This window comes from Ornithodoros turicata, chromosome 2, assembly GCF_037126465.1.
Source record: "Ornithodoros turicata isolate Travis chromosome 2, ASM3712646v1, whole genome shotgun sequence".
Classification (NCBI taxonomy): Eukaryota; Metazoa; Arthropoda; class Arachnida; order Ixodida; family Argasidae; genus Ornithodoros; species Ornithodoros turicata.
The window spans coordinates 63,657,993-63,684,022 of NC_088202.1; the positions used below are offsets into that span (position 1 = coordinate 63,657,993).

Here is a 26,030-nt window from a genome sequence, read left to right on the forward strand (position 1 = left end):
GTACTTTTTCCTATATTGGATAACCGAGTAAGTGATTAGTACACACCTAACTTTTCTCATCGATGTAAAAAAAAAAATGTTGTTTATATTCGTATTTGTCCTCGCAACACCCAGGTTCGCTCGCGCATCAAAATAGCAGGGTTGCCGGTTCAGATTTCGTATTTTTTCCCGCCTTCGCTACCTTTTTGGATTTACCTTGGATTCTATGCATAAAGTCCCGGACCCTACTTACGACATTCGCCTATAGGAGACGTTCGCTCTTCGTCAAATTGTGACGTTGTTTCGCACGACGGGAGTCGCACGACGGACTCACTTGCGAACGGTGTACTTTTCCTAAATATACGTAGTGTGCAAGGAGGTCACAAATAATGAAGCATATGATGAATGACGAAGGCATACCATAGACCTGAGCAAGTCTTTCGCAAAGTAAATTTGCAAAGTTTGCCGTTGAAAGTTGCTTAGGAAACAGCTGGCACCGTTATGGTTCATTGCCACTACCATTCACGTTCATTGTTCATTACCATTTTTTCAAGTCAGTTCATTAACGTGCCAATCAAAATGCCCAATGTGAAGTGATTCATTCAATAGATGTATAAACATCGCAGTATGTAATTTTAAAAATCGCGATCGTCCGCAACGGTGGCATGCCCGGAACGAGCCGACCAGCCGCTCACGTCATTTTGACGTCACTAGGGTACAGCTCGCTGGTTGGTTCACAGAAACGTCGTCTGCTATGTTTCGCTCGGAACGACGCGCTAAACCACAGCGGTGGAAGAAGTGTTTCTTTTCGCTTCTTCTTTGATCTATCAGATACAGTAAACGAACATTGATCCACAGACACCGTTCAAGGCATGGTTGAAGGTTATGCCGTTAGATTGTGGAGGCCACCATCATTGAGAAGTCCATGAACAACGTTAGCCAAAAATCGGTTAACACGTCCCCGCTCGAGCTCGCTTCCGTCTCGCGCGACCTTCCGGAGTAGATGGATGGTGAAAATAAACTTCAGTTGGCCCAATTGAACACTGTTTTGTCTGTGTGTGTGTTTTCTATCGCGTTCATTATCATGATGATTGTTACTGTTGTTCTGTTGTTCAGTGGCGGCAATGAGCGTAAACACAGCGCAATACTAAGCGTTGCTTCAGTTCACGCTTGAAAATGATCGCCGCATCGCTACGGTCCCTAATTCGCCCATCGCTTCGATTAGCAACTTTTTTAGTCATTACGTTTAGTGTTCCATTCAGCTGTACACTCTTAAAAATGAACTTCACCACATAGCACGCTCCTAGCCAACCATCATCCCGAATGACAACGTTCTCGCCCCTGATTTGTTGAAAACGGGAGGAGGAGCCTATTTTGTGTCCATTATGCACGGCACAAAATAGGCTCCTCCTCCCGTTTTCAACAAATCTAGGGCGAGAACGTTGTCATTCGGGATGATGGTTGGCTAGGAGCGTGCTATGTGGTGAAGTTCATTTTTAAGAGTGTAGGTGTGCACTTGCCGATACGTTGTGTAGACGCACCTTTTCTGCGTAAGCACTGCGCATGCTCAACCACAGCTGCCATGTTTTGGGGTAGGTAATCGGTGTCAAGGTCGCGCAGACGTTCGGGGTCGACACTTGACGACGCTTTGTACTCGTAATCAGTACAATACGCTTCCACTCTTTCCACATTGTTTTTGCAATCTCCTCTCTCTACTTTCCCACGCGACGTGCCAGTCCGGAAAGTGCCCCTCACTCATTTGGGGTTAAAATACGACGTTTTGCATTCCGACGCCAGGGGCGACTCGTACATGGAAAAGGTCCATGACGCCGCCGGCACGCCGCGGCAGCGGACGTTGACCATCCATCGACTGTTGCAAGAATCAACAGAGCCAAGCAATGTCATAAAACCAGACTTGTACACGTTACCTAAAAATGGTAATTGGTAATCGATTACTTGCAACCGGTTAAGGGAAAATTTCTATGTTAATCATCAAGTTAAGTTACCTGCTTTCACAATGCGTTTGGAACTGAATTTTTTTTTAGATGGCTTTACGTGCTTCCGTGCTTTCCGAGACCGTCCCTTTATAGAGGCAGCGTGCAAATAGAGCTTACGTATAGGTTGACCTCAAAGCTCACTTTATGAATGTCCCACGGGTGTGACTTGGACGCGGGAGACTCGTTCTGATATTGGTGGTCGACGAGAGTGGAAAATTTATGGCGAGTTCCACCGGTCGATCTGGAGCCAACACCCGAATCTGCGGGAGGGCAACGAATTCCGGCACGGAGGCACTGAATCCCGCCGAATCCACAACCGAAAAGCAAATGTGCTCCAGCCAAAATAATAGGGGGTTTTAGTTTATCGGAAGGTATTCACGATAACGGTTTTGAAAACATGATAAGCCAATCGCTCTGTTTATTTGAAGCGGGAGCTTGGATTTGACAACTTCCTTTATCGTATCGCTTTGTAGAGTTCTTCGGATGTACTAAAACTGGCGATTATCAATTTTATGTAGTGACATCACATTGCTAAGCTTGAATTTGATACTTCTTTTATCGTATCGGTTTCATACAATTCTTCCGATGTACTCAAACTCGCTAATACGAAATGATACGATACGATAACGCTACGATACGAAAACGATATCATAAAATATGTTATCAAATCTAAGCTTAGCGAGTTGATGTGACCCCCTTCAAAGAAACAGGGCGAATTGCTTATCATGTTTTCAGAACCGTTATCGTGAACACCTTCCGATGTACTAAAACTCGCTAATGACGGAAATAGTTGCCCACATCCGGCAAACTCTGCGAGCGTTCCCAACACTTGCTGTTGTTCGGCCTTGAGGATGCGGAAGTTACGAGAGTGCATCGTTGGAGTTCCGATCGAATCCGAGCTGTGCCGGCGGGGTAAGAAGGAGCACTCCGTTCAGGAGCGATATGATCTGAAACGACTAGTGTAACACGACAATCCAACCCCGATCGACTGGTGAAACAAGCTTTCTCCATAGCGGAGCAGAAAAAGCCTTCCAAATCAACTAGTGGAATTCCCCATTAGAGTGAGTGATCTCATTACTTCATTATATGCTCGATTTCTTCTCAGGGACATAGAAGCAGGAACAAGACCACTGGGAAAGTGATAAAATAGCTTTCTCAACACCACTTTCGAACTCAGCAGATGCTTCTGGTACGCTCCTGCGTCTTATCGATAAAGTTCTCGGAAACATGAAGGTGACAATGGCTCGGGGATTCTATCATCGGATGTGCTGTCCTCTAGACCAGTGTTTCCCAAAGTGTGGTCCGCGGACCCCTGGGGGTCCGCCAGAGTGTCCGTGGGGGTCCGCGACCGTCTCTCACATTTCAGTGAGGATTTTCGTCCCCACAAAGACGCGCTCGTACATGTTGCCCGATTTCCAAACACCCAGAACTTCCAAAATTGCTACAAGCATGCTTCAACGGCTATCTTCTAATTTATGATAGAAAAGTCCTGCAATGCACGTTTGTCCGCGTCATACACATACAAACAAGAAGAAGAAACCAGTCCGGAATCGTTTCTGAAGCTGTATCGAAAGCACGCAGCAGCTGACGAGGTTGCTGGTTATGCACTGGCTAGCATGGGAAATACAGTGCGTCATATCGTTTTGCTTCGAGTTCGAACTGACTGAGAGTGTTCCTGTGTTTAGTGCATTTTATATTTGGCAGCCTGCGGACCTCTTGCAGCGATGGTGGCACTACAGATGATACCTCTGTTTGGTATTATCAATCTTGAGAGTTGACAAGCAGTGCACCATCGAAGAAAAAGTACGGAATGACGTAGAAGTGTGTTATCTTGGCTCGAAACGGAGCAGACAAACATGCAATTGCGTTGCAAGCGGTTAATCGGTGTCCTCTGCGCCACCAGGCACGAACTCTGCTTTTTGCGACGGAGGGCGCTTACCTGAAGGTCGCAGCTGCGTTTCCCGATTGTTAACCAGGAACGCTTCGGACGTGCAGCGTTCCAGTCCATATTCACATATGCCTTCTGAGTTGCCTTCTCCGCACTCGTGCACATCAAGTCCAAGTCGCGGAATAGAATCGAGGTCGAGCCGGACTTAGGACTCCGCCTGTCTTCAATCGAACCTGACATAGTGCCCTTGTAGCATCCAGCAAGCAGCACCATCCTTCGCACTGAACGCGGCGTTGGAAGTCAACTTCGCTTCTGTCTAGTCAGTCACTTGGCCATGTTTATGCTTGCACAAACGTAATTTCGTTCCTTGTTATACCCTGTCGCGCATATTAAACGCGGTCTGCAATGCAGTGTACACAGCGCGTATCCCAGTATATTTGTGTGTGTGTGTGGGGGGGGGGGGGTCCGTGAATTGGTTCTCATCGCTTCCGGGGGTCCGTCACCCCCAAAAGTTTGGGAAACGCTGCTCTAGACCTTGACAGGGCACTATAAAGGGCCGCAATAATAACAGCAACATGACAATGGGTTACGAGCATGGGCGCTCCCAGGATTTTTTCCAATTGAGGGTAAAGTGCTTCCGGGGTAGAGGGGGCAGCGTGCAACTCCCCCCTACCATCCCTCTTTCTGGAGGCGGACGTTGCGAACTGTGCGCGTGTTTAGAGGTTCCTATTATGACATCTGAGAATAATCGTGACGACGTATGACTGAAGAGCGCACTTTTTCACAAGCGACCTTGGAGCTCCTGAGGGTGGCCACGGCCTCCCCCCTTTCCCCCCCCCTCGGTACGCCCATGCCCAAGCAGCAAAATGCACTGAAAGTCGAGTGCAATAGGGGTGGACGGGTAGGTGGAAGGCCTTGAACAAACTCGTGACACTGATAAGACACATACCGTCCAGCCCTGTTGCACCCGACTTTCAGTACATTGTGCTGCTTGGGTGGTTACGTGTTATCTGAAGCAGCACGTGGAAGGAAAACTAATGGCGCATTCCATTGGCAGAACTGGGTTAAAGTATTTCGCCGGGAAGGTGCAAAGCTGTTCCATTGGCAGAGCGGGGAATGCGTTGGATGTCCAATTGAAAAAGCGCAGGGGCAAAAAAAAAAAAAAAAAAAAGAAAAACGCTCCAAGGAGCAATACTTTTTGACCCCGCGATTACCTCAGCGGAACACTACAGAGAAGAGAAGGCTTACATACACATTATGCATGTCCCAGATAGGCTCCTCCCCTTGTTTTGAGCGAATTGTCACACAGAGTGATATCATTCGGAGTGGTGGTTGGCTAGGAGCGTGCTATGTGGTGAAGTTCTATTTTAACAGCGGAATTATATTGTGCTATTCCGAAGCAGTTTACTGAAGCCCACGTGGCCAAAGCGAACGCGAGACAGCACGCGGGCCGAGCGCTTTGCACAGGCCGCGCATCATACTTTGAATGCTAGCATTCCATTGACAAAGCAAACCCCTGCGATCCCGTCGGCTGCACGCACGAGACCCCAACCAGCGCGGGGCAAAAATTGCTCCCTCAATGGAATTCGCCATATATATTTCTCTGCACACTCCATACTGTTGCGCAGGAAAAGAGAAGGAAACTTTGAACATGAGCAAGGCTGTACATATTCTGGAATTTGGAACGCGCTTCTTGCTCCTAGCAGGAGAGAATGAGGAGGCGTTACTATGACAGCAGCGTCCGGAGCGCAATTCACAGAACTTAAATTTTTCGCAGTTCAAAATTTATTCCTTTTCGCTTTTTATATTATGTTGAGCAACCTCCCAGCTCCTGTAGTTTAGCGGCACCTTGTGGGTTCGAGTCACCTTCTGGTTGTCACGGTCACCTTCCGGCTCGAATCCCAGCATCGGTTGTGCCGTCGTGGTGTTTACCCTAAATTCTCCTCAGAGGGACGCTCCCTCCGAGCAACATGCCGCCACGTGAACAGGCAGATCGCTCGGTAAAAACACGCCACCAAGAAATTATTCATATTGTTTCTTTCTAAATTTTTCATACTAAAGATTCTCTTAGAAACGATAGCACCCTTCCTGTGCACGAAATAGTGTGACGTAACGTGAATACAATAACTGCGTCATCGCCACTTTCACAGGTGTTAAAATGACGCTTCTTTTTCGTTCAGCATGTAAAGTCACTGGATTGGGGAAAGTACCGCCATCCTCTGATCTTTGCCGCCGCGACCTTGGAGCAACGATGGCGGCCGTATGTAGAGTAACTAAATAAGCTACGCTTCAGAGTATCGACACCGAGTTCCAAGAGCGAGCATGCGCCATCTTGTTTCCGCGCCGCGCTACCCACGCGCAGGCGCACTGCGCACTTTAGCGCACGATGCCATCTATCGTGCTCGGGTAAAATGTTCCTTTCGTTTGCAAGCAGCAGTTGACGGCCTTGAGCTCACAATGATATCCTCGGGACGCTCTGGTTGACAATACATGGATTATCGCGCAACAATCGTACAGGCTTTTCTGTCCCACGGGGAGCATTAGGTTGGCCGTCTTTGATCCACAAATGGGGATGATACCGGTGTGGTGCGGAAACAAGATGGCGCTTCTGCTCTCCCTTGGCCCTCAGTGTCAATACTCTGAAGCGAAGCTTATTTAGTGACTCTAGCCGTAGGATACCAACACATGCAGCGGCCGCCATTGTTGCTCCAAGGTCGAAGATGGGAAAGGAAAAGCACGGCGTTATTTTCACATTCCGGTAACTTTATCTGTTTGCGTTTGTACGTTACCCCCACCGCCACCAGGCAGCTATTTACAATGATGGTGGCTATCGGATATGACCCAGATATCCCACCCCTATATAAAAAAAGTGCCTAAATATTAATCTAAAAGTATGAATTGTACAGGGTAGGTGCTATAAAAGGTCAGTCACATTGTCACGCGTGGCGCTATATCTACTTGAGGGTGTGGCTTCCGCTACCATGCAGTAAATAAATAAATTTGTGCCAGAGAAGCGTACGAAAGAATCGTGGTTACCATGCACTGCGTAAAAAAAAAAACAAATATACGACCACACAAATTTTCGTGTTCGTGCATGTCCTATGCGCTATACCGAGGGAGTGAGACGAAAGTTTGCGTGGTCGTATTAATTTTGTTACACAGTGCTTACTATCCACAATTTTTTTCCCTAGGGTCCTCTGGCATAAATTATTTACTATGAGGCAGCGGAAGTCTGTGCGTCAACGAGGTATCGGTCAAGGAACTATCACGTCATGCACGAAAATGTGACCCACCTTTCAGAACACTCACCCTGTATACAGAACTCTAGAAAATGTAATTTAGAATTCCATAAGAATTCTATACAGCCTTCATCTACTGTACCAGTTACAAATCCATTTGCCATAGACAAGATGGACACTAGACACCATAGGTATATTTTTTATAGGCCCCCCGTATAGAAAATCATTTTCATAAGTGCCCTTACAGCGCAGGAGCAAAAATGATGCGTATCCCTGCTCTTCTGCTACTAATTTGTGCAACACCTTCGGCTGTAAGTACAAACATTTAGTATTTTGCATGCCTGATGAAATTTTCTTATTGTTTATGACTTTGTGTTAAAGAGATGGCTTCTTTCGTTCGCTGTCTAGAAGCTAACAGCATGCCCTGGTGTGAATGCAAAATCGGCATTACTTTCACATTTGGACTGATGCCAACGTAGTCTGAGGCATGTTGCAACGACAACTCGCAAGAGTTCCACTCGTCGGTGATAATAGAGAGTTTTAGCAGACCGTTGATAATGTGGCTTGCGTCGAACCGTAACAACCGGATCCAATCAGTGGATAAGATTCTGAGTCATGCGCGACTACGATTGATTCCGATAGACACGATAACCTCATCAACGGTATACTAAAACTCACTAATATTATTGGTTAGCCGCAAGTTGGACGCAAAGCGACGCGAGGACGAGGACTCGCTACCTTTGGCTATCATTTAGCGACACCGTGTCCAGCGCATCTGCTCCCAAAGGTGTTCTTTCGAAAAACGCTGGTGTAGAAGACCGTATTCTTCATGTCGTCCAAAATGCGCGTAGTTCATCATCTCACATAATGCCAGTATAGATATTTTAAACTTTGTACACAATTACCGACAGGTGCAAGCATGATTATGACAGAAGAATTATCTTTGTTCAGCGCATCTACCAAGGGCAAGAATTTGTGCGCTTATTTCTGTGGTCCGAAATATCAGCTTTTAATACCATTTGTGTTTTTGCACTGGCCCTTATAACACTGCACACCACGCGCGTCTTCGCAACGGCTTGATGTGATGTGATGTGACAAAGGAAAAATGTGGATGTGAGTTTCGACGAAGTCGAACTGGCTGCCCCAGTACGCTTACACACAGAAAGCAACGACTTGTGTTTGAGTTTGGTTATATATAAAAAAAGGGAAAATATTGAATTCGTCACCTAACGTATTCTGCTACTCCCACTAAGATCCCTTAAATGAAAGGAAAAGTATCGGCATTGCTTTCATATCCAAAATCCATGCTTTCATAAGTTTATCCAAATTTCCTAACTTTAACTTATCACCGGTTCTGTACCCACACAGCATCGGCCAGTTCTGTGATTATTTGCTGCGACATTGGGCCAAGGTATATATAGACAGGTAGCGAAACTCCCATAGGGCCCTGCGTCTTCAGAATGACGCCACAATAGAGACCGTCAGCGCCATTCATCCGTGGCGCGGACCACTACGATTGTAAATAAATTACGTCACATATGACGTCAGCAGTATGAATAATAAGCAGTGCATAATTAGCCATGGTGCGTTTGCATTCGCGTACTTCGTTTGCGTTCTTCTTTTCCTGACCGAACCACAATAATCACCCAGGGTAGCAGTACCAGACCAGAACAGAGAAAAATAAATCATTTCAGGTTTAATGACACATATCAGTTCGAAATACATAGTCATCACAAGATTTGAGGAAGGGTACGTGATAGCCACAAATAAAGAGGAAGTTTTACTTGATGTCCATTTCTCACCTAGAGCTAAACGTACACTCTAAATCGTTTCACACCTTTAAAGGTGTAAAATAGGTGTATTAACAAAGATCACACCCCTCTCACACCCTACAACTTTGTTTTGGAAGTTCCTGAGGGTGTAACAATGGTGTACTACATCTTCAGGTGAAATATGGTGATAAGTGTGTCGCCTGGGTGTATAAAGAGAGTATGTTTATTTTCGTTCACATGAACAAAAGTAAATATATACAACAACAGGGAACGGGAAGTTACATTACAAAAGTGCATGGCGTGGATTTACAACACGTCTACCATCTGATATATGCAGATTTAGAAGATCTGTTGAGATAATGCTTAAATTTCTTAAAACACGTTGCTCCTCATTGCAAGACAGAACAAATACATGATAGTGCTCATCATACTCAACTGCAGTTAATGTTTGTATGAGAAAAATGGTATCAGTGTTAATAACATACAGGGTATTTAAAAAAACGTGTCACTCGGACTTAAAAAAAAGGGGGCGACGGAAAAATACGGCGTAAATGGCATTTGTGTGGCAACTGAATTTGCCATCTTGCAAAAATATTTTCATTTGATTTTAATTAAAATAAATTGAATTTCTTTAATTGAACTCCAAAATTTCCAAAGTCAACCTAGCGTTTTTCTTTTTCTTTTTTTACAGAATTTGAGAGCCCCTAACGAACTTCGTCAGATCCACCAAGAAATCCGCTCGATATTGCAAATGGCACTGCCCAAAAAAAATCCCGAAATTGAGGCTTCAAAATTTCGGGTATTCAACGGCGCACCAAATCAGTCGCAAAGATGCGCAGAGAGCAGCACATGCTTCTGCCCCCATGAAAGATAGCAGGTAAAAAAAAAAAAAAAAAAGAGGGCGGGAAAAAAGAGGCGGAATCATTTTTGTTTGCCGCTTATCAACGTATGGTGCAATGTCAACAGCCTTGTTATCGGCACGTCTTGTGCTGCACGACGGTTCGGCGATAAATTGTACTAGCTTCGTGGGGGCAGGAGCATCTCAGGCTCTCCGCGCGTCTTTGCGACTGATTTTGTGCGCCGTTGAATACCCGAAACTCTAAAGCCTCAATTTCGGGACTTTTTTGGGGCAGTGCCATTTGCAATATCGAGCGAATTTCTTGGTGGATCTGACTAAGTTCGCTACAGGCTCTCTAATTCCGTAAAAAAAAAACGTTAGGTTGACTTGGGAAATTTTGGAGTTCAATTAAAGAAATTCAATTTCTTTTAATTAAAATCAAATGAAAATATTTTTGAAAGATGGCAAATTCAGTTGCCATACAAATGCCGTTTACCCCGTATTTTTCCGTCGCCCCGTTTTTTTATGAAGTCCGAATGACACGTTTTTTGAAACACCCTGTATATGCCTGCAATTTCAACGAACACGGGTAAGTCCTCCTCGGAAAGTTCTTTTGCAACAACACAGCCAACAGCAAATGTGTTATCATTATCAACTGCATCTTCATATAGACTATAGATTCTGCGTGAATATCACGGTCATGAATGTAACTCTGAATTGCTTCTGGGGCATGTTGAAGTAGTATCTCCTTGGAACCATCAGTAGATGTGGCATTTCTGATGAAGGGCTGCGACCACACATACATTTGATCAAATTGATGTCTTCTTGCTAATGAAAGGGTTATGTTCTAAAAATTTCGAGTGTTTCTAGCAACATCTTTAAAATACTAGTGTTTCCCTTCGAAACGCCTACACCATAGAGCTAGGAGAGGACCAAACATCCTGATGAGTCGCTGATAATGAACAATGTAATGCATTTTACAGGGGTTAGATATTTGTGGGTACCACACTGCAAAGCCTTGAAGAAACGAATAAATGCAACGTTCTAAGTAATGAACATGCATATGGGGGAGGTGTCAGCTCATGAGAATGTCTACAATTCCACGAAGAGCTATATACAGCTGCCACGCTTCATTGCCATGCACAGCTGCCATGCCATACATGATTGTCTGTTTGTCGTCTGTGCATGTTTACACACATATTGAATCACCTTGATGTGCATACATATATGGACCTCAATGTGATTATATGCAATATGCTGGTAATTGTGAACACACAGTTACCAGCATATTGCCACGAACCCAGCAGTGTTATTCAGCGTTACACCCTTTACACCTCAATTGCCATGAGGGTGTTAAAATACACCTTAAAAGGTGTGCACCATGAACATTTTGATTTACACCCTTTAAGGTGTAAAACGATTTAGAGTGTACACGGTGTGATTAGCCGTTTGCATTTCTTCAATGAGTGGTCATAATGGGTCCGTTGCAAAAAAACATTGTGTCGTTGGTGTCTCCCCTTCCTTTCTTTTTTTGGCTATAGTCGTGACGATGCCCATCTTGAGCGCGGCTACCAACGGCTACTGCGACCCCCCCCCCCCCCGCACCATGACGAAACCGAACCTTTTTTTTTTTTTTTTCTCGCGGCCAACAACAAGGGATACATTGCACTCATCTGTTCATCTTGGTCTACAGCTTCGAGATGTGAACGTAGCTTCCTGTTTAATCCAGAAAAGTGTACGAGTTCCGCATTACAATGCACGGATACATGGATGTACGGATAAACGAGCCTACCAGCCTACTGTTACACATACGCAGTGTAGCAGGTTACGGAAATGTTCTCAGGTGGTAGATTACTTCGTATATGTGTACTAGTGGTGCAACATATAGCTTTTCCTATACTTAATTTAGGAATTAACTATTAGTACCTACAAGACCCATGCGCGCGTCGTAAATAGTTTTTGTTTACGGTCGTACCTGTGCTACCAACGCCCAGGATCGCTCGAGTCACGGAGATGACAGTGTTGCCGGGTCAGATTTGGTTTTTTCTCTCGCTTTATTCGCAACCTGGCTAAATCTACCTTGATTGGGCCCTCTAACTGATTGTGGAGTAAATTTATTTTAACACAGTTGTTTGGTCTGAACCGTACAGAATTGCCTTAAAGTGGCATTAAACAGCTCCACGAATATTCCCCAGTATTATGCTCTATGAAAGAACGTGACTCAAGGTATCCGATTATGGAATTCATTTACTTCTAGCGAGCATCTTTACCACGAAACAATGTCATTCAAAGAGCATAATCCGCGTGAGTGTCTCCTTCCTACTCGGAGAGCACTTACGTCACACGTCTCGCAAGTGTAGCAAAGCTGCATTCCAGTCACGGGAGATGGTGGAGATTTCGGACTCCTAGCCAATGAGGGGCCTCGTTGACGCAAACAGCGGCGTGCGGGGAGAACCGGTTGTGGGAACATCGCTGTGACCTCGCGGAGCCATACAGCGCTGAAAACATAGTGCGCACATGAAATGGAATATTGTGGGCTTTTGGTACATTTTGATCTACCTTGGGATTGACAAGTGTAAGTATGTTTAGAATTGACATCACTTCCCGATATTACAACAAAATCAATGTATAGGCGTCCCGCATTGATGTTGAGGGTGCGCGACGTCAAAATGACGTGTGGCTATTGTCGCCAGGGCATCACAGGGCGGGGCATGAGCACGAAAGAGTGCAGTGAATATTCGGTCGGCTTGAAGCCATTATTTACTTTTTTTGCGCCAAAAATTTTTGCTAAACGGCACTGTAGGAAACGAATCACACTGCATTAGAAAAAAGCGCACCTTGTACACCTGTTTATTGCCCCTTTAATTTTTGTGCTTGATATAGCCCGGTCAAAATTATCGCAACTACTAGTCGCATTACATTTGCATGTGCCAGCATGCGCGTATGTAGTCGTTTTCTTTTGTTTATAAAGTCTGCCGCCTTGGAAGCGATAGACAGACTGCAGATATCAGCGATATAGTGATTTCACGGTCGCGTTGCTAATTTTTGGCTCTCGCTGTAGGTGGATTGCTGAATTGGGAATAGTGAAGCGAGAAGCGGGAGCGAGGAGCATGAATTCCCAGGCTCTCACGCCTCAAAATCACTTGTTTGCGAACGTAGTGCCGAGGCGGCCTATGTATGCCTTTTTGCAGGCGGGTTATACGGCATGGCGGACATTTTGTCGGAAAGGGCACGTGACCAACCACTACATCATGTTTGGCTAAAATACATTGTTTTTATATAGAGGTTCTGCAGGAAATGCAAGTCAGCAGCATTGGAGCCAATGATTATTTAAAGCCACCATATTTTTAAGAAGTGCTGAAACGAAAAATGAGATCACCATCACCAAATTTCGCTACGCAAATGAGCCAAATCTGAAACCGAGCGTATCATGAGCACAGGAAGGACACGACCTTCGGTACCAGCGACATATGACCAAGCGGTTTAAAGGGGCACTAAACCGCAATGATGTATCAGTAGGAATATGTCCATTTAACTCTGAAACATATTTTCTTAAATAAAATTTTCTTGACAACGACATAGTAGCGCAATAATTACAGAACGCGTTGCGCACTATTTCTTGAACTTGCTCCGCCCTTCAAGGTCTTACAACAATAGGAGCGACGTCATTTTGACGTTTCGTGCGGGCCACCATTTATGTTGCTGCATTTTTGAATAAGCGTTTTTTTTTTTTTTTTCAGAGCCACTACACTACATTCACGATTGATGTCCTTCCACAACGTATTATTTGTATATCTTTTCCGACCGCCGTCACTAACAGAAATGAGATTTCTTTATAAGCCGCACTTATTCTTTGAAGTGAAACTCCTCCGCAGTCACGGAGCCGCAACAATGCGACAGCAAACAGGTTCGGCAAGTTCTCCCCCGCGGCTGACCTTGTGGGAGTCCAAGATTGGTTGACGACGCAAAACGTCATTCGGGGATGAGTCTGCCCCGTTTGCTGTAGCCGAGTGACGTCTGCTGACGCATTAGACGAAGGGGAGAGTTGCACTGATTTCGCTCTTTGATTTGCTTTTTAAATAGTTAACGCGCTTGAGCTACACAAAGTCTTCCACATATTTAGGTAGAGTGAAACTCCTGGTTTCACTCTGTAGTTTTTTAGACAAAGTACGACCATCAGTTTAGTGCCCCTTAAAGGCGTCCTGCTCGTTGGTGGTAGCAAGGCCATGCTGAAGAGGTGGTAGGTTCGAATCCTACCACCGGCTCTACTGCCTGAGATTTTCCCCTGTGGTTTCCAAAGACTTTCCAGGTGAATGTCGGCACAGTTTCCCCTGAAGTTGACCCGGGGCACATACGAGCCCCAGTCCTCCATCCATCCTGTCCTCTCTCCATCTCTCCACGTCTGTACGCTGCTCGTAGACGCAGTTGCTCCGCTGCGCTAACCCGGAACAAAAAATGAAAAGAAGAAAAGTAAAGAAAAACGACCTTCGGTGTTTATGGCTTATCTAGGACACAAGCTGGTTTACCTGGCCCGCAGAACAGCCCCTGCTCCAATCGGCTCCATGGCGTCAAAGCTCCTGGACGTCCAATGCGGAATGGGCACTGTTCTTCCAACGCTCGCAACACGCTTGTTTCGGTTCCAGCTCATATCCGTAGGGAACCTTAGTGCTGGATATCTCAACGTACGTGCTCATTTGATTCTTTTTTAAACAGAAGGCGGCTCTAAATAATTACTGGCTTCAGTTTTGCGGTCTGACATTTGCGTATCATCAAAAAGGCAACTAATGGTCATTAGGAAGGTTACTGCGAAAACGGCAGCTGTGCTGGCTTCATTTCTTTTTAAAGAGGTAATAAACCCGTACACAAAGTGCACTTTTTTTTATAATGCGGTGTGATTCGTTGCTTAAGGTGAACGTTTAAAAAAAACTGTTGCAAAAAAGTAAATAATGGCTCTAAACCGACCAAGTATTCACTGTACCCTTTCGCGCTTATGCCCCGCGCTGCGATGCCCTGGCAACAATAGCCAAACGTCATTTTGACGACGTTCACCATCAACCATTCGAAATGCGGGACGCTTATACATTGACTTTGTTGTAACATCGGGAAATGAGGTCAATTCTAAACATCTGTTCACTTGTCAATCCCAAGGTAGCCAGATCAAACGGTACCAAAGCCCACAATGTTCCATTTCATGTGCGCACTATGTTTTCAGCGCTGTATTTCTCCGCGATGCTCCAGCAACCGGTTCCTTCGCGAGCAGCAGCTTGCCTCGGTTGGGCCCGTCATTGGCTAGGAGAAAAAATGTCCCCCACCTCCAGTGCCTGGAATGCGGTGTTGCTGTACGTTGGAACGTTGTGACGTGATCCGGCTCCAGGGATGAAGGAGAGGCTCACGCGGATTATGCTCTCTTAATGGCACTGTTTCGTGGTAAAGAAGCTCGCTCGAAGTACATCAGTTCCATAGTTGGACATCGTGAGCCACGTTCTTTAATGAAGCATAATAAATGGAGAATGTTCGTCGAGCTGCTTAGTGCCCGTTTAGGAACAGATATGTATCGAATAAGAACAAAAACATCCCTATATATATATATATATATATCGATGAAGTATCGGTATTTCTAACCGATATTTCAATCGATAGTTGTCGAAATTCTGTTTCAGATATCGATATTCAAAATTTAGTTGTTTTGGCACCTGTACTGTCTAGCCTGAGTGTTCCGAACAATGTATTGATCTGATTCTTATCCTGGTGTTCCCTTGCAAGGTACATGCAACAGGCGATGGACGCGTTCGCCGGACACTAAGATGCCGTGAGTACCCAGAGGTTCTTCTTTTCAGTGCCAACTGTGATGCTTTTCACACGAACCTTTCCTGCAGTTCCCAGAAAGATTGCCTTGTTTTTTGTTAATCCAACGAAAACCGGTTTCGAAGTACAACTGCCGGTGTTGAACATCGGCCGCCGATGCAGGGGCGAAGCTCAATACATCATACGTTGGACACCTCGAGGCGAAGAGACCCGTGAGGAAAGGGTCCCGTGGCATCAGCAACATTTCAGTGTGGATGGACTCAAGCCGTGGACGACAGTAGATATTGAGGCACATATGGAGTATAAAGATGATCAGGAAGGAAAGTATGAAGATACCCCTCTGATAAAAAAGGATACCACAACGCTGAAAGGCAGTGAGTCACAAATATTTTTGTTTACTTTAGTGGGTCTGTGAAGAGATTCCCCCAAAATCTGAGTTCGTAGTAGAGAACGGCTTGCAAGGAGCTCTGCTATCCAAAATACAGGGTGTTTCGCCTAAAGTGCTAAAAAATTCTAACTGGCGACGTACTCGCCTGTGGATTGTGGGACTTTCGGCAATCACCTTCTGGAAACTTTTGCCGCCATGTACGAAGGATTTGGATAATTTTTAATTGTGGAAAATTTATTTTCTTCAATTGACCTTTGAAAATTGCCAAGCGAATTTCCTCGAATATGAAGTCCTCCACGAATAACCACAGTCCCAACAAAAACTGTGCACAGTACCACAACAGAAGTAGTCGAAAAAAGTAAAAAAAGAAGTAAAAATTCCGCTTTAGCCCCGCTTGCTTGATTGTTGCAAAGAAGAGCGCAAGGAAGGTGCGAAAAGAGAAGGAAGTGTTACCGCTTCTTGTTTGACCTTTCTTTCCTCCCCTCTTGGAGCTTGATGCTGGTGACAACCGTCTTTTCACAAAGAAAACAAAACAACCGTCCTAGCACAAAGAAGGCAAAACAAATGAAGGCGGGGACACTTTCTCTTTCAGACGCACATTTCCCGTGCGCTTCTTTGCGACAATCAAGCAGGTGGGACTAAAGCGGAATTTTCACTTATTTGCACGAGCTCAGACTACAAGAATCCTCAACGAAGCTTCAACTACCCTTAAACATGGAACTGCCTCAGCTGAAGCGCTGAATGCATTGCTCCAACGTCTCACTACAAGCAATGCGGAGCTCGTCGTACTGAATACCGCAAACGAGCCGCTTGTGATCGATGAGGACTACGAAAGTGAGTGCGACGGTGTTTTGAAGTATGAGGACAGAGTAACGGAAACAGTCGCCAACCTGAACTGGAAACTGGCACAGCTACAGGCGGCGGCTGCGTCGTCAACGGGATCCTCGAACGAACCGAGTTCACCGCAAGCGTCGTCGCAACAACGTCATATTGGGATCAAACTTCCCAAATTGAGGCTTGCAACGTTCAGCGGCAAGTTAAGCGAATGGCACAGTTTCTGGGAACAATTCAACGCAACAGTACACGAGAACAAGAACCTAGTGAAGATAGAAAAATTCCAGTACCTTCGTTCCCTAATGGCTGGAGCTCGTTCCCTAATGGCTGGCCGAGCAAGTCCATCTGCTGCAGTTCTACACAATGCATCTACAAACCCATCACCTTGCTTCTTCTGCAGCAACACTGAGCACAGTACTGAAGAGTGCGTTGGATCAGCGCCTTTGAGCGACAAGAAGGCAAAGCTCGCTAAGGATAAAAGATGTTTTCGTTGTACCAAGAAGGGCCACAGCGCCAGAGATTGCCGAGGGAGGATGAGATGCAGGAATTGCGGCGGTCGTCACGTAACATCCATGTGCGATCCTTCATGGAAGCCCGAGAAGAAAGAACGGGCCATGACTGATGGTGAGTTATTACAGAGCGTGCAATGTGGTGGAGTTATGCTTTTAGAGCGTAGGAGCCGTTGTGACACTCCGTCGAGACGTTCCTGAAGGAGATGCTACCGTCCACACTCTTAAAAATGTACTTCACCGCCTGACAACCTCAAATTCCCTCCCAGGGAGAAGTGCCTCCAAAGTTGAGAACACCTACACTGGCGGTTGTGTTTTAAACTTCGCGTACGACGCCTTCTTTCAGCACCATCGCCACCACTGAACTTACGAGTGGATGAAATAGAGGAGAGAGCAATACGGATTACCTGGGATGCTCCCGAAACACCGAATGGACCCATCGACGGTTACGTCCGCAGAGTCTGCTGGGGAGAGCAGCACTGCGATTCAAGAGGCGATAGAATACGTGGAATAGAATCTGACACATACAACAAAACTGCTCAGTACCTTAGTGGACTGAGGCCCCTCATGTACTACGGCATCAGCCTCCGCGCTTTCAACGTGGTCGGCAAGCGCGAGAGACTGTACAGCGGCCAAACCAAGCTCTGCGTGAGGTTTCCTCCTCCACGTAAGTTTGTTTCCGATGGTCTGTAAAGTGTCTGTATAGTTTGGGGGGGATGTTTATATATAGTTGTATGTATGTGTGTATATTTAACCAATTCCTGTTCTTCACTGTCCCAGGGAGAACTTTCTCTCGTGTTCAGCACTCTAAACACAAACGCTCACCGCCGCTGAGCGCTGTTCGCCGTTCATAATTCTATCGTTCTGCCTTCTGGCATGGCGAGACTGTTGGCGAACCTTAAAATCGCGATGTGTGTGCAGTGGCATAAAAGTCCAGCCCGGGCTCAAAACGGAAACATATACCGGGTGTCTCAGTTAAATCCCCGGGCTAAATATTTCGCGAAGCGGTGCACCAATCGAATAACTTTCTTTTTTACAAGTATCTGTCCAATACCGCCTACAAGATGCGCACCGCGTGAATGAGCGGGAGGCGCTCATTATTTAAATAAAAATTCAAATGAGTTTCGTGAAAAAAGCTAACTTCTAAAGCAGGGCGCCGTCGGCATTAAAATGGGTACTACCCCTTTTGGGATCTCCAGTGGACACCTTTTAGAGAAAAATCTGCCACCAAAGCGGATCATTTGTTGCAGTAATTAATTGGTTTCGGTTTATATATTTTGTCGCGGCTGGTCGCGGTGAAGCGCAAAAGGACGCTCTTCCTCTCCCATGTCCACCAATGAATTACGTCCTTACACCAATGAATTACATCCTTTTGCACTTCGAAGTTATGTGTTTTCACCAAACTCATTTGAATTTTTATTTAAATAATGAGCGCCTCCCACTGATTCACACAGTGCGCAGGTTGTAGGCGGTATAGTACAGACACTTGTAAAAAAGAAAGTTCTTCGATTGGTGCACCGGTTCGTGAATTATTTAGCCCGGGGATTTAACTGAGACACCCGGTATACGGCTCATACAGGATTATACAGAGCGAGTAAAATGATCGTGCAAAATATTTGAAAGAAATTCCGAGACATTAGTTTATTGTTTGATTTTATTCGCGATCAGCTTCTCTGAGGCATCCTTGCCATCAGCGGTTTGCGGCGTTTAACGTAGAATTTCGTGCACAAGCACAAGCTTCCGGCATCCGCGCGTCTACATCACTGATTTATTCAATTCCCCTACGCAACACTCCCCTACGCAACAAAAACATTTAGTGGCGCTCCCCATTCATAATATCAGAATAAAGTTGTTGTCGCTGTTTTTAGTATACACTCCCTGCCTCTGTTTCGTATATGCACCACTAAAGGGTGGCCTTTGTTGTGTCAGCTTCAGACGCGTGTCGGCAATAGCTGCGTTTACATGAAGGCGACACAAGTCGACTTAACTGAATAGGGCGATCTATTGTCTGCATGTAAACCGGTCTACACTCTTAAAAATGAACTTCACCGCATAGCACGCTCCTAGCCAACCATTATCTCGAATGATATCGTTATCTGCCCTGATTTGTTGAAAGCGGGAGGCGCACGCCTTTTCTGTGACAATTATGAACAGCATAAGTGTCACAGAAAAGGCGTACGCCACCCGTTTTCAACAAATCAGGGCAGACAACGATATCATTCGAGATGACGGTTGGCTAGGAGCGTGCTATGCGGTGAAGTTCATTTTTAAGAGTGTATACCGACTTAATTCAGAAGTCGACACAGTAACGGCTTGGGGTCACTCGGCTGGGTAGTTCAGACGACAAATATCAACTTAACTCCACCATCTAATAATAATAATGGTGCCGTAGTGTTAGACGTGAGGTTTGTCTGCGCAGTGTGGCGACATGTTGCACGTGCCGCGGGGTAGGACTGTGGATAATTTGGACCGCCTGGGGTTCTTTTGACGTGCACCGGAAATCTCCGACACACGGTGCTGGAAGCAATGTTTATTATCTAAACTGCCATCTAAACCGCGTCAGTCGACTTCTTCAGACACTTCTCATACGTCACAGCTGGATGGCTCGTCCTTCTTCGCCCCAGATTCAGAATAGCTTTTAGAAAAAAATAAAAAATATTCCCAGGAACTTCAGAATAGATTAGGTTGATGACTGCCAGAGACGGAGGAAGAAGAATAGCTGGTAGAGGGCAGCATCCTACCATAGTACGTAGAAAAGACTCCAAGTCGCTCTTAAAAATGAACTTCACCGCATAGCACATTCCTAGCTAACCATCATCTCGAACGATATTGTTATCTGCCGAGATTTGTTGAAAACGGAAGGCGTACGCCTTTTTCGTGACACTTATGCTGTTCACATAATACTGACATGTTAATTGTCACAAACAAGGCGTACGTCTCCCATTTTCAACAAATCGGGGCAGATAACGATATCATTCGAGATGACGGTTGGCTAGGGACGTGCTATCCGGTGAAGTTCATGGGGTGAAATTCCTGCGTAGCTCAGTCGGTAACGTGCTGGCTTGCTGAGATCTTGCTGGCTGCTTGATCGCGGGTTCTATCCCGGCCGAGGGCGGTAGCAATGTGGGGTAAGGTGCTTCCAGCGCCGTGTGTCGGAGATTTCCGGCGCACGTCAAAAGAACCCCAGGTGGTCCAAATTATCCGCAGTCCTACCCTGCGGCACGTGCAACACGTCGCCACACTGGGCAGACAAACCTTACGTGTAACATCACAGTACCATTATTATATATTCTAAGGGTTATGACGGCTGTAGGATTATGAAAAGAATGGCGTGTCGAAACAACTGTAGACAGACCACGGAAGCTGCGTAGTGGAAAGATTACGAGAACATCCTACACTCTTAAAAATGAACTTCACCGCATAGCACGCTCCTGGCCAACCATAATCTCGAATGATATCGTTATCTGCCTTGATTTGTTGAAAACGGGAGGCGTACGCCTTTTTTTGTGACACTTATGCTGTTCATAATTGTCACAAAAAAGGCGTACGCCTCCCGTTTTCAACAAATCGGGGCAGATAACGATATCATTCGAGATTATGGTTGGCCAGGAGCGTGCTATGCGGTGAAGTTCGTTTTTAAGAGTGTAGGGCTATCAGAAACAGGGATCCGAATTCGGAGACAGCAAAGCACGTAGCAATTGTCCGGATTGTAAACATCTCCTAGATAAGACAGTTTGTATGAATTGTATAAAATATACAAAACAACGTATTATTCAGGAGGCGGCGCTAACTACCACACTCTAAAAGCAGAACTTCACCACACAGCACGCTGAAAGCCAACCATTGCACAGAGTGATACCTTTATCACTCGAGACCCCACCTATGTGAAGCCGACAACGGCGAGCCCTTTCACTACCACCACCACTACCACCTGTCTTTCAGACATATGTCGGCACTGTTCCCTTAGAAGTCGGCCCAGGACGCACATTCCCCCAGGGCGTCAGTCGTGACGTTGCCCATCTCTGTGAGGCCGACAACGGCGAACCCTTTCACCATCACCACCAGCACGCCCACCACCACCTGTTTTTAGATGTGCATCAGGTGCATCAGTAATGCATCTATTGAACCCCCTTCCCCTATGCCCAACCTTCTGTCCTTACATTTTTCTTGCTGGTCTCAGTTGGTTTTTGTTCTCGTGTGATCACCAAACTCAGGGAATTGTATTCGCAGGCATGCATAATCGTGGTTGACTGCACTCTTAAAAATGAACTTCACCGCATAGCAAGCACCTAGCGAACCATCACCTCAAACGATATCGTTATCTGCCCTGATTTGTTGAAAACGGGAGGCGTACGCCTTTTTTGTGACACTTATGCTGTTCATAATTGTCACAAAAAAGGCGTCCGCCTCCCGCAGATTACCCATCATTCGAGATGATGTTTGTCTAGGAGCGTGCTGTGCGGTGAAGTTCACTTTTAAGAGTGCGGGAGCGGCGTGTTATGTGGCCAAGTCCTGTTTTAACAGTGTGCTTGCTGTTCGTGATAAGCTGGTTCACACTCTAAAATCAGAACTTCACCACATAGCACGGTGAAGGCCAACCATTGCACAGAATGACTTTATCACTCACGAGGTGGATGTTTGTGGAAAGTGCGGGGCGAACGCCTTATTTTGGAACTGCATAAATGTTCAAAAAAAGAAAAAGACGTACGGCTCACGTTTTTAACCAATCAGGAGGCAGAACGATGTCATTCGGGACGGTGATTGGCTAAGAGCGTGCTATGTGGTGAAGTTCTGTTTTAGAGTTCTGCGCGCGAAGCCCATCCCCTTCGCTCCACCTCGGGCACGCTAGCGGACATCCTCTTCCCAGCTGGTTGTTCTGCTGAACGTTCCGCCAAAGCAAGAAACCTCATTCTCTTTCTGCAGGAAGCAGGCCTTACTCAACGACCCATCTAATACTTTGCTCTCGCCGACGAACTCGTGCACCTCACCGCCATCCCCATCCTTCATCCTCCTCTATCCTCCATCCGCTCCCTTTCTTTGTGTTTTGTGTGTGCGTTTTTTTTGTTGCTATAGTCGTGACGACGCCAACTTCTGTGTGGCCAACAACGGCGAGCCTATCCTGCCATTACCCCCCCCCCCCCTCTGTTTTAGAGTCGGCAAGCCCTTTCACCAGCACCACCACCACCATCTGTTTTAGAGTGCATGTGCAGCAGATAGTGTACGCTGTTCTGTATTAACATTGTAGCGCCACCGCCATCTAACGATGGTCACGGTCCTCGAGGTCTGCTTCTTCTCTCTGGAGCTGTCTGTTCTTCTCAGGCAGTGCCGAAGTGGCACCGGGCAGTAAACATTGTTTTTCCCCTTCTGTCGGAGTCTAGTGCGGACTAGTTTACTCAGGCTTCCACATCTCATTATTGAAATTAATACAAGATGGCGTGGTTGTGGTGGTGGTCCTAGTGAAAGGGTTCGCCGTTGTCGGTCTCACAGAGGTGCGCAACGTCAACAAAATGGCGTGTGCTTCCTACTTTCAGCAAATCAGGAAGGAGAACGATATCGTTCGGAATGACGAATGGTGCTCAGCGTGGTGAAATTGTAAATTCTACGCAATTTCAGAAATATTTTAAATATCAGTTACTCGTTGTGCGCGTTTCATTATCACGTCCCTGCAACGTCCGGAAAGGTGTGCATGGTAATGTTCTCCACATGGCTCGCTCATTGTGCGCTAATTTCACACCGATACGCAAACCGGGAGCAGGCATACGGTTCTTCTGTAATGTTTACCTAAAAAATTACGAAAATTTGGTGAATGCACTTTCATCACAGACATCTCCAGACTTGCCTTCAAACGTGTGTTCATTATCCCCGAAACAGAGGCAGAAACGTAGGTCATCGAGCCGACTAGGGACTCGTCACGAGCAAGGGAGCTGAAATGGGCTCGAGAGCAGGAAGAACAGTTGAGATGCGATTTGGACCTGGAAGCAGGAGGACCTATAGGCTCGGATCAGATGTCATTGTTCCCTTAAACTCTTTGTCTACTCATCCTGACACTTGTCGCCTGACTTTCTGATACGACCGTCGGAAGTCTTCGAACCCCTGCGGAACTAGTGACATCAGCTTGTTGGATAGAGCGATACGCTATATGAACGATAGCTCGACATTGGAAAGTTTTAGTGCTACAAGAAGCCGAGTAGGCTTCCATACCGCACCCAATCAAAAGTTAAGATTCCGAGTCAAACAAGCTGTCATTGGTTCCGATAGGTACGGTAACTTGACGGTGACGTTACCAACAGTATACGAAAACTCGCTATTGAAGCACACAAGCGAGCCTCATATGAAGCCCACATAGGAGCCTCAACATGAAAATCTTCAGATGTACCATTCCAAATAAGTGAATTTGAATGACACCCTTTATGACGTCTTCCTTTCTTTTTTTCTTGTTTCACTACGTGACGTCGGGATACGAGAAGCGAACTTCAGGTAAGCAGACCAATTTGAACGTTAACATGCTGATTCCCAGTAAGCAAAACCACGACCTACTAGATTATAAAGACCGTGCCATAGGCACCCCTTCCCAGCGCCGCATTTGGAAGCTAGCGGTGGCGCTACTCATCGACCCGGGTATTGCTTCCTCAGCTTCTACAATAGTTTGTACTTTAGCTTACCTCAGTACTTTTTGTACAATTGATGGATGTCCCACAGGAGATGCTTCTTTCCAAAGTTGGTTATCCTCACCATTCTACGTGTTTTCATAGGAACTGTTGCTTGCGTCTGCTACGGTTATAGTGCATCCACTTCTGCGCGTTCAAAATTCAAATTTCCATTGTCCAATCATGATGTAGATCTCGCGAGCCGATGAGCAGCGCCCCCAACGGATCCTGCGGACGGGCTCCTCATAGGGCTTGCCGATTATTACATGGTCATTATAATCTAGTAGGTCGTGAGCAAAACAGATAACGGGTCCTTCCGATAAGTGTGCTATGAATTAGTTGTGTGTTGCTGCATATTACATTTTGTCGGAAGCATCGCCGATGCGACTCAACTGCACAAATGGGCAACGTCGTTGAGACCAATGAAACAAGAATTAAGATGACCGATGGAAAAGTGTGCAAATGGAGGAATGCTTATTTGCAGTTTCTCTTGCGTGGCTGTTCATCGGTTCTTCCGAGAGGGATCGGAGACAGAAAAGCGTAGCGTGTGCTGAACGCATTGCCTTTGGGTCATTCCATGCCAACAAGTTTTGAGCCTATGTGTGCTTTGTGGGTTCTGCTGTTCGACTGTTTGCGTGTTGCGTGCTTGCGCGTTCTGTGACTTCACAGTGGCAATTGTTTTCTGCCATTATCAACATCACCATCCGCCTCCTCTTCATTGTCATCGTCATTACAGGAGTTTTCCTCCAAAGTAACTGGTGCAGGTGATGTGGAGTTAGATGAGGCCGACAACGGCAAGCCCTTTCACCATCACCACCACCACCGCCATCACACTAGATGACCTAATAGGCTCTGCATCAACTGTCATGCCCCTCTTGAACTCTGTGTGGCATGGCCTATGACTTTGGCAAACCAAAGAAGCAGATCTTTCCAACACCTAAAATACCAACGTTCATCAACGACGATTGATCTTGTTGTGTGGTAAAAAAAAGCACTGCATTATCTGTTAGGTTAGGTTAGTGCAGAGCAGTTCAATTGGACTAATAAAAATAGGGATGTTCTAGATAATTTAACCAACCCCTGTATACATTTATGCGTATGCACATAGTCAAAGAACTGTTAAATATGAAGGGAGCTGGTGACTAGAGCACATTAGGTAAATCCTGCTGACTTGGGGCAACGAGAACAGTGTGTCTGTCTTATGTTCTCCTCTCTCTAGTCTCGAGAAGGGTTGACGTTATCATGCTTTTGGAAGACAGCGGGGGTTTGCCTCAGAGGTTTTGTTGTCATGTACACACGTAGCCCTTTTTTCATGGCCTACTGATTTGTAAACAAAATTTGTTTTGTCAAAATATGTCTTACATAGGATCCCTGGGCTTGCTCACTTGTCCGTCGAGATGACTCTCTCAGCCGTAGCGTAAGGTACTCCTTAGTGAGAACCTTTGTTGTTGTTATGAGATGTTCTGGACTGTCAAGGAAGTGATGCACCTGTGTTGTTACATGGTGGGGCTTCTCTATAAAAAGATGAAAAGAGGTCAGCACCAGTGTCTGCAGTCCTGTACTTGTAGCACATGTGTTCACTTTGTCTCTAAACACTTGCTCGGCACAGCGCAGAACACTGACTACAAAGAGGGAAGGGTAAAGAAGGTTCCCCTTATCTCTCAGGAAAAGTAGAAGGCTCCTATCACTGTAGTCCACAATGGCGTCAAGACATCCAGAGCACGTTATTCTTCTGGACACTGTTGTGACGAGCATCCCCCCAATGTACTTCAAGGCTTCATCCGAAAAATCTGTCAGCCCAGACACGTTTCCACAGTCATGCTCGAGGAGAACAGCTGCTGCACTGAGTGAAGCCTGTACATCGGAGTTCTCTTCATTACTATCCGTGTCATCATGTTGGCGTTGTCTCTCCGTACCTTGATGTCTTCGCATCTGTATGCCCTCCAGGTCGGGGGCCACATTTCCTGATGCAGACGTTGTGACTTCTGCATGCACCAGAAGAGCCCTGTATGCATACCGAAACTGCAACGCTGAAGGGTTGTTGTCCCACCCTCCTCTCTGGCGAATGCAGCCAAAGAACATCTCTAAGTGATCCTTGCTGAACCGGTATGTGTAGATGGACCTGCGAGCAATT

General features: G+C 46.0%; 1 protein-coding gene across 2 annotated transcripts; it reads left to right on the forward strand.

Annotated features, from left to right (window-relative positions):
* Positions 1-2,889: 2,889 nt before the first annotated feature.
* LOC135385495 (protein sidekick homolog) lies at positions 2,890-23,294 on the forward strand. Of its 2 annotated transcripts, XM_064614840.1 has the most exons (6): positions 2,890-3,037; positions 7,351-7,414; positions 15,477-15,522; positions 15,590-15,892; positions 17,596-17,916; positions 23,121-23,294. In XM_064614840.1, exons 2-6 carry the CDS (start codon positions 7,364-7,366, stop codon positions 23,132-23,134), a joined length of 735 nt encoding a protein of 244 aa, XP_064470910.1. In that variant the 5' UTR covers positions 2,890-3,037; positions 7,351-7,363; the 3' UTR covers positions 23,135-23,294. The 2 variants fall into 2 exon arrangements, with proteins under 2 accessions (XP_064470910.1, XP_064470909.1); XM_064614839.1 differs by lacking the exon at positions 23,121-23,294 and having other exon boundaries at positions 17,596-18,208.
* Positions 23,295-26,030: the final 2,736 nt, after the last annotated feature.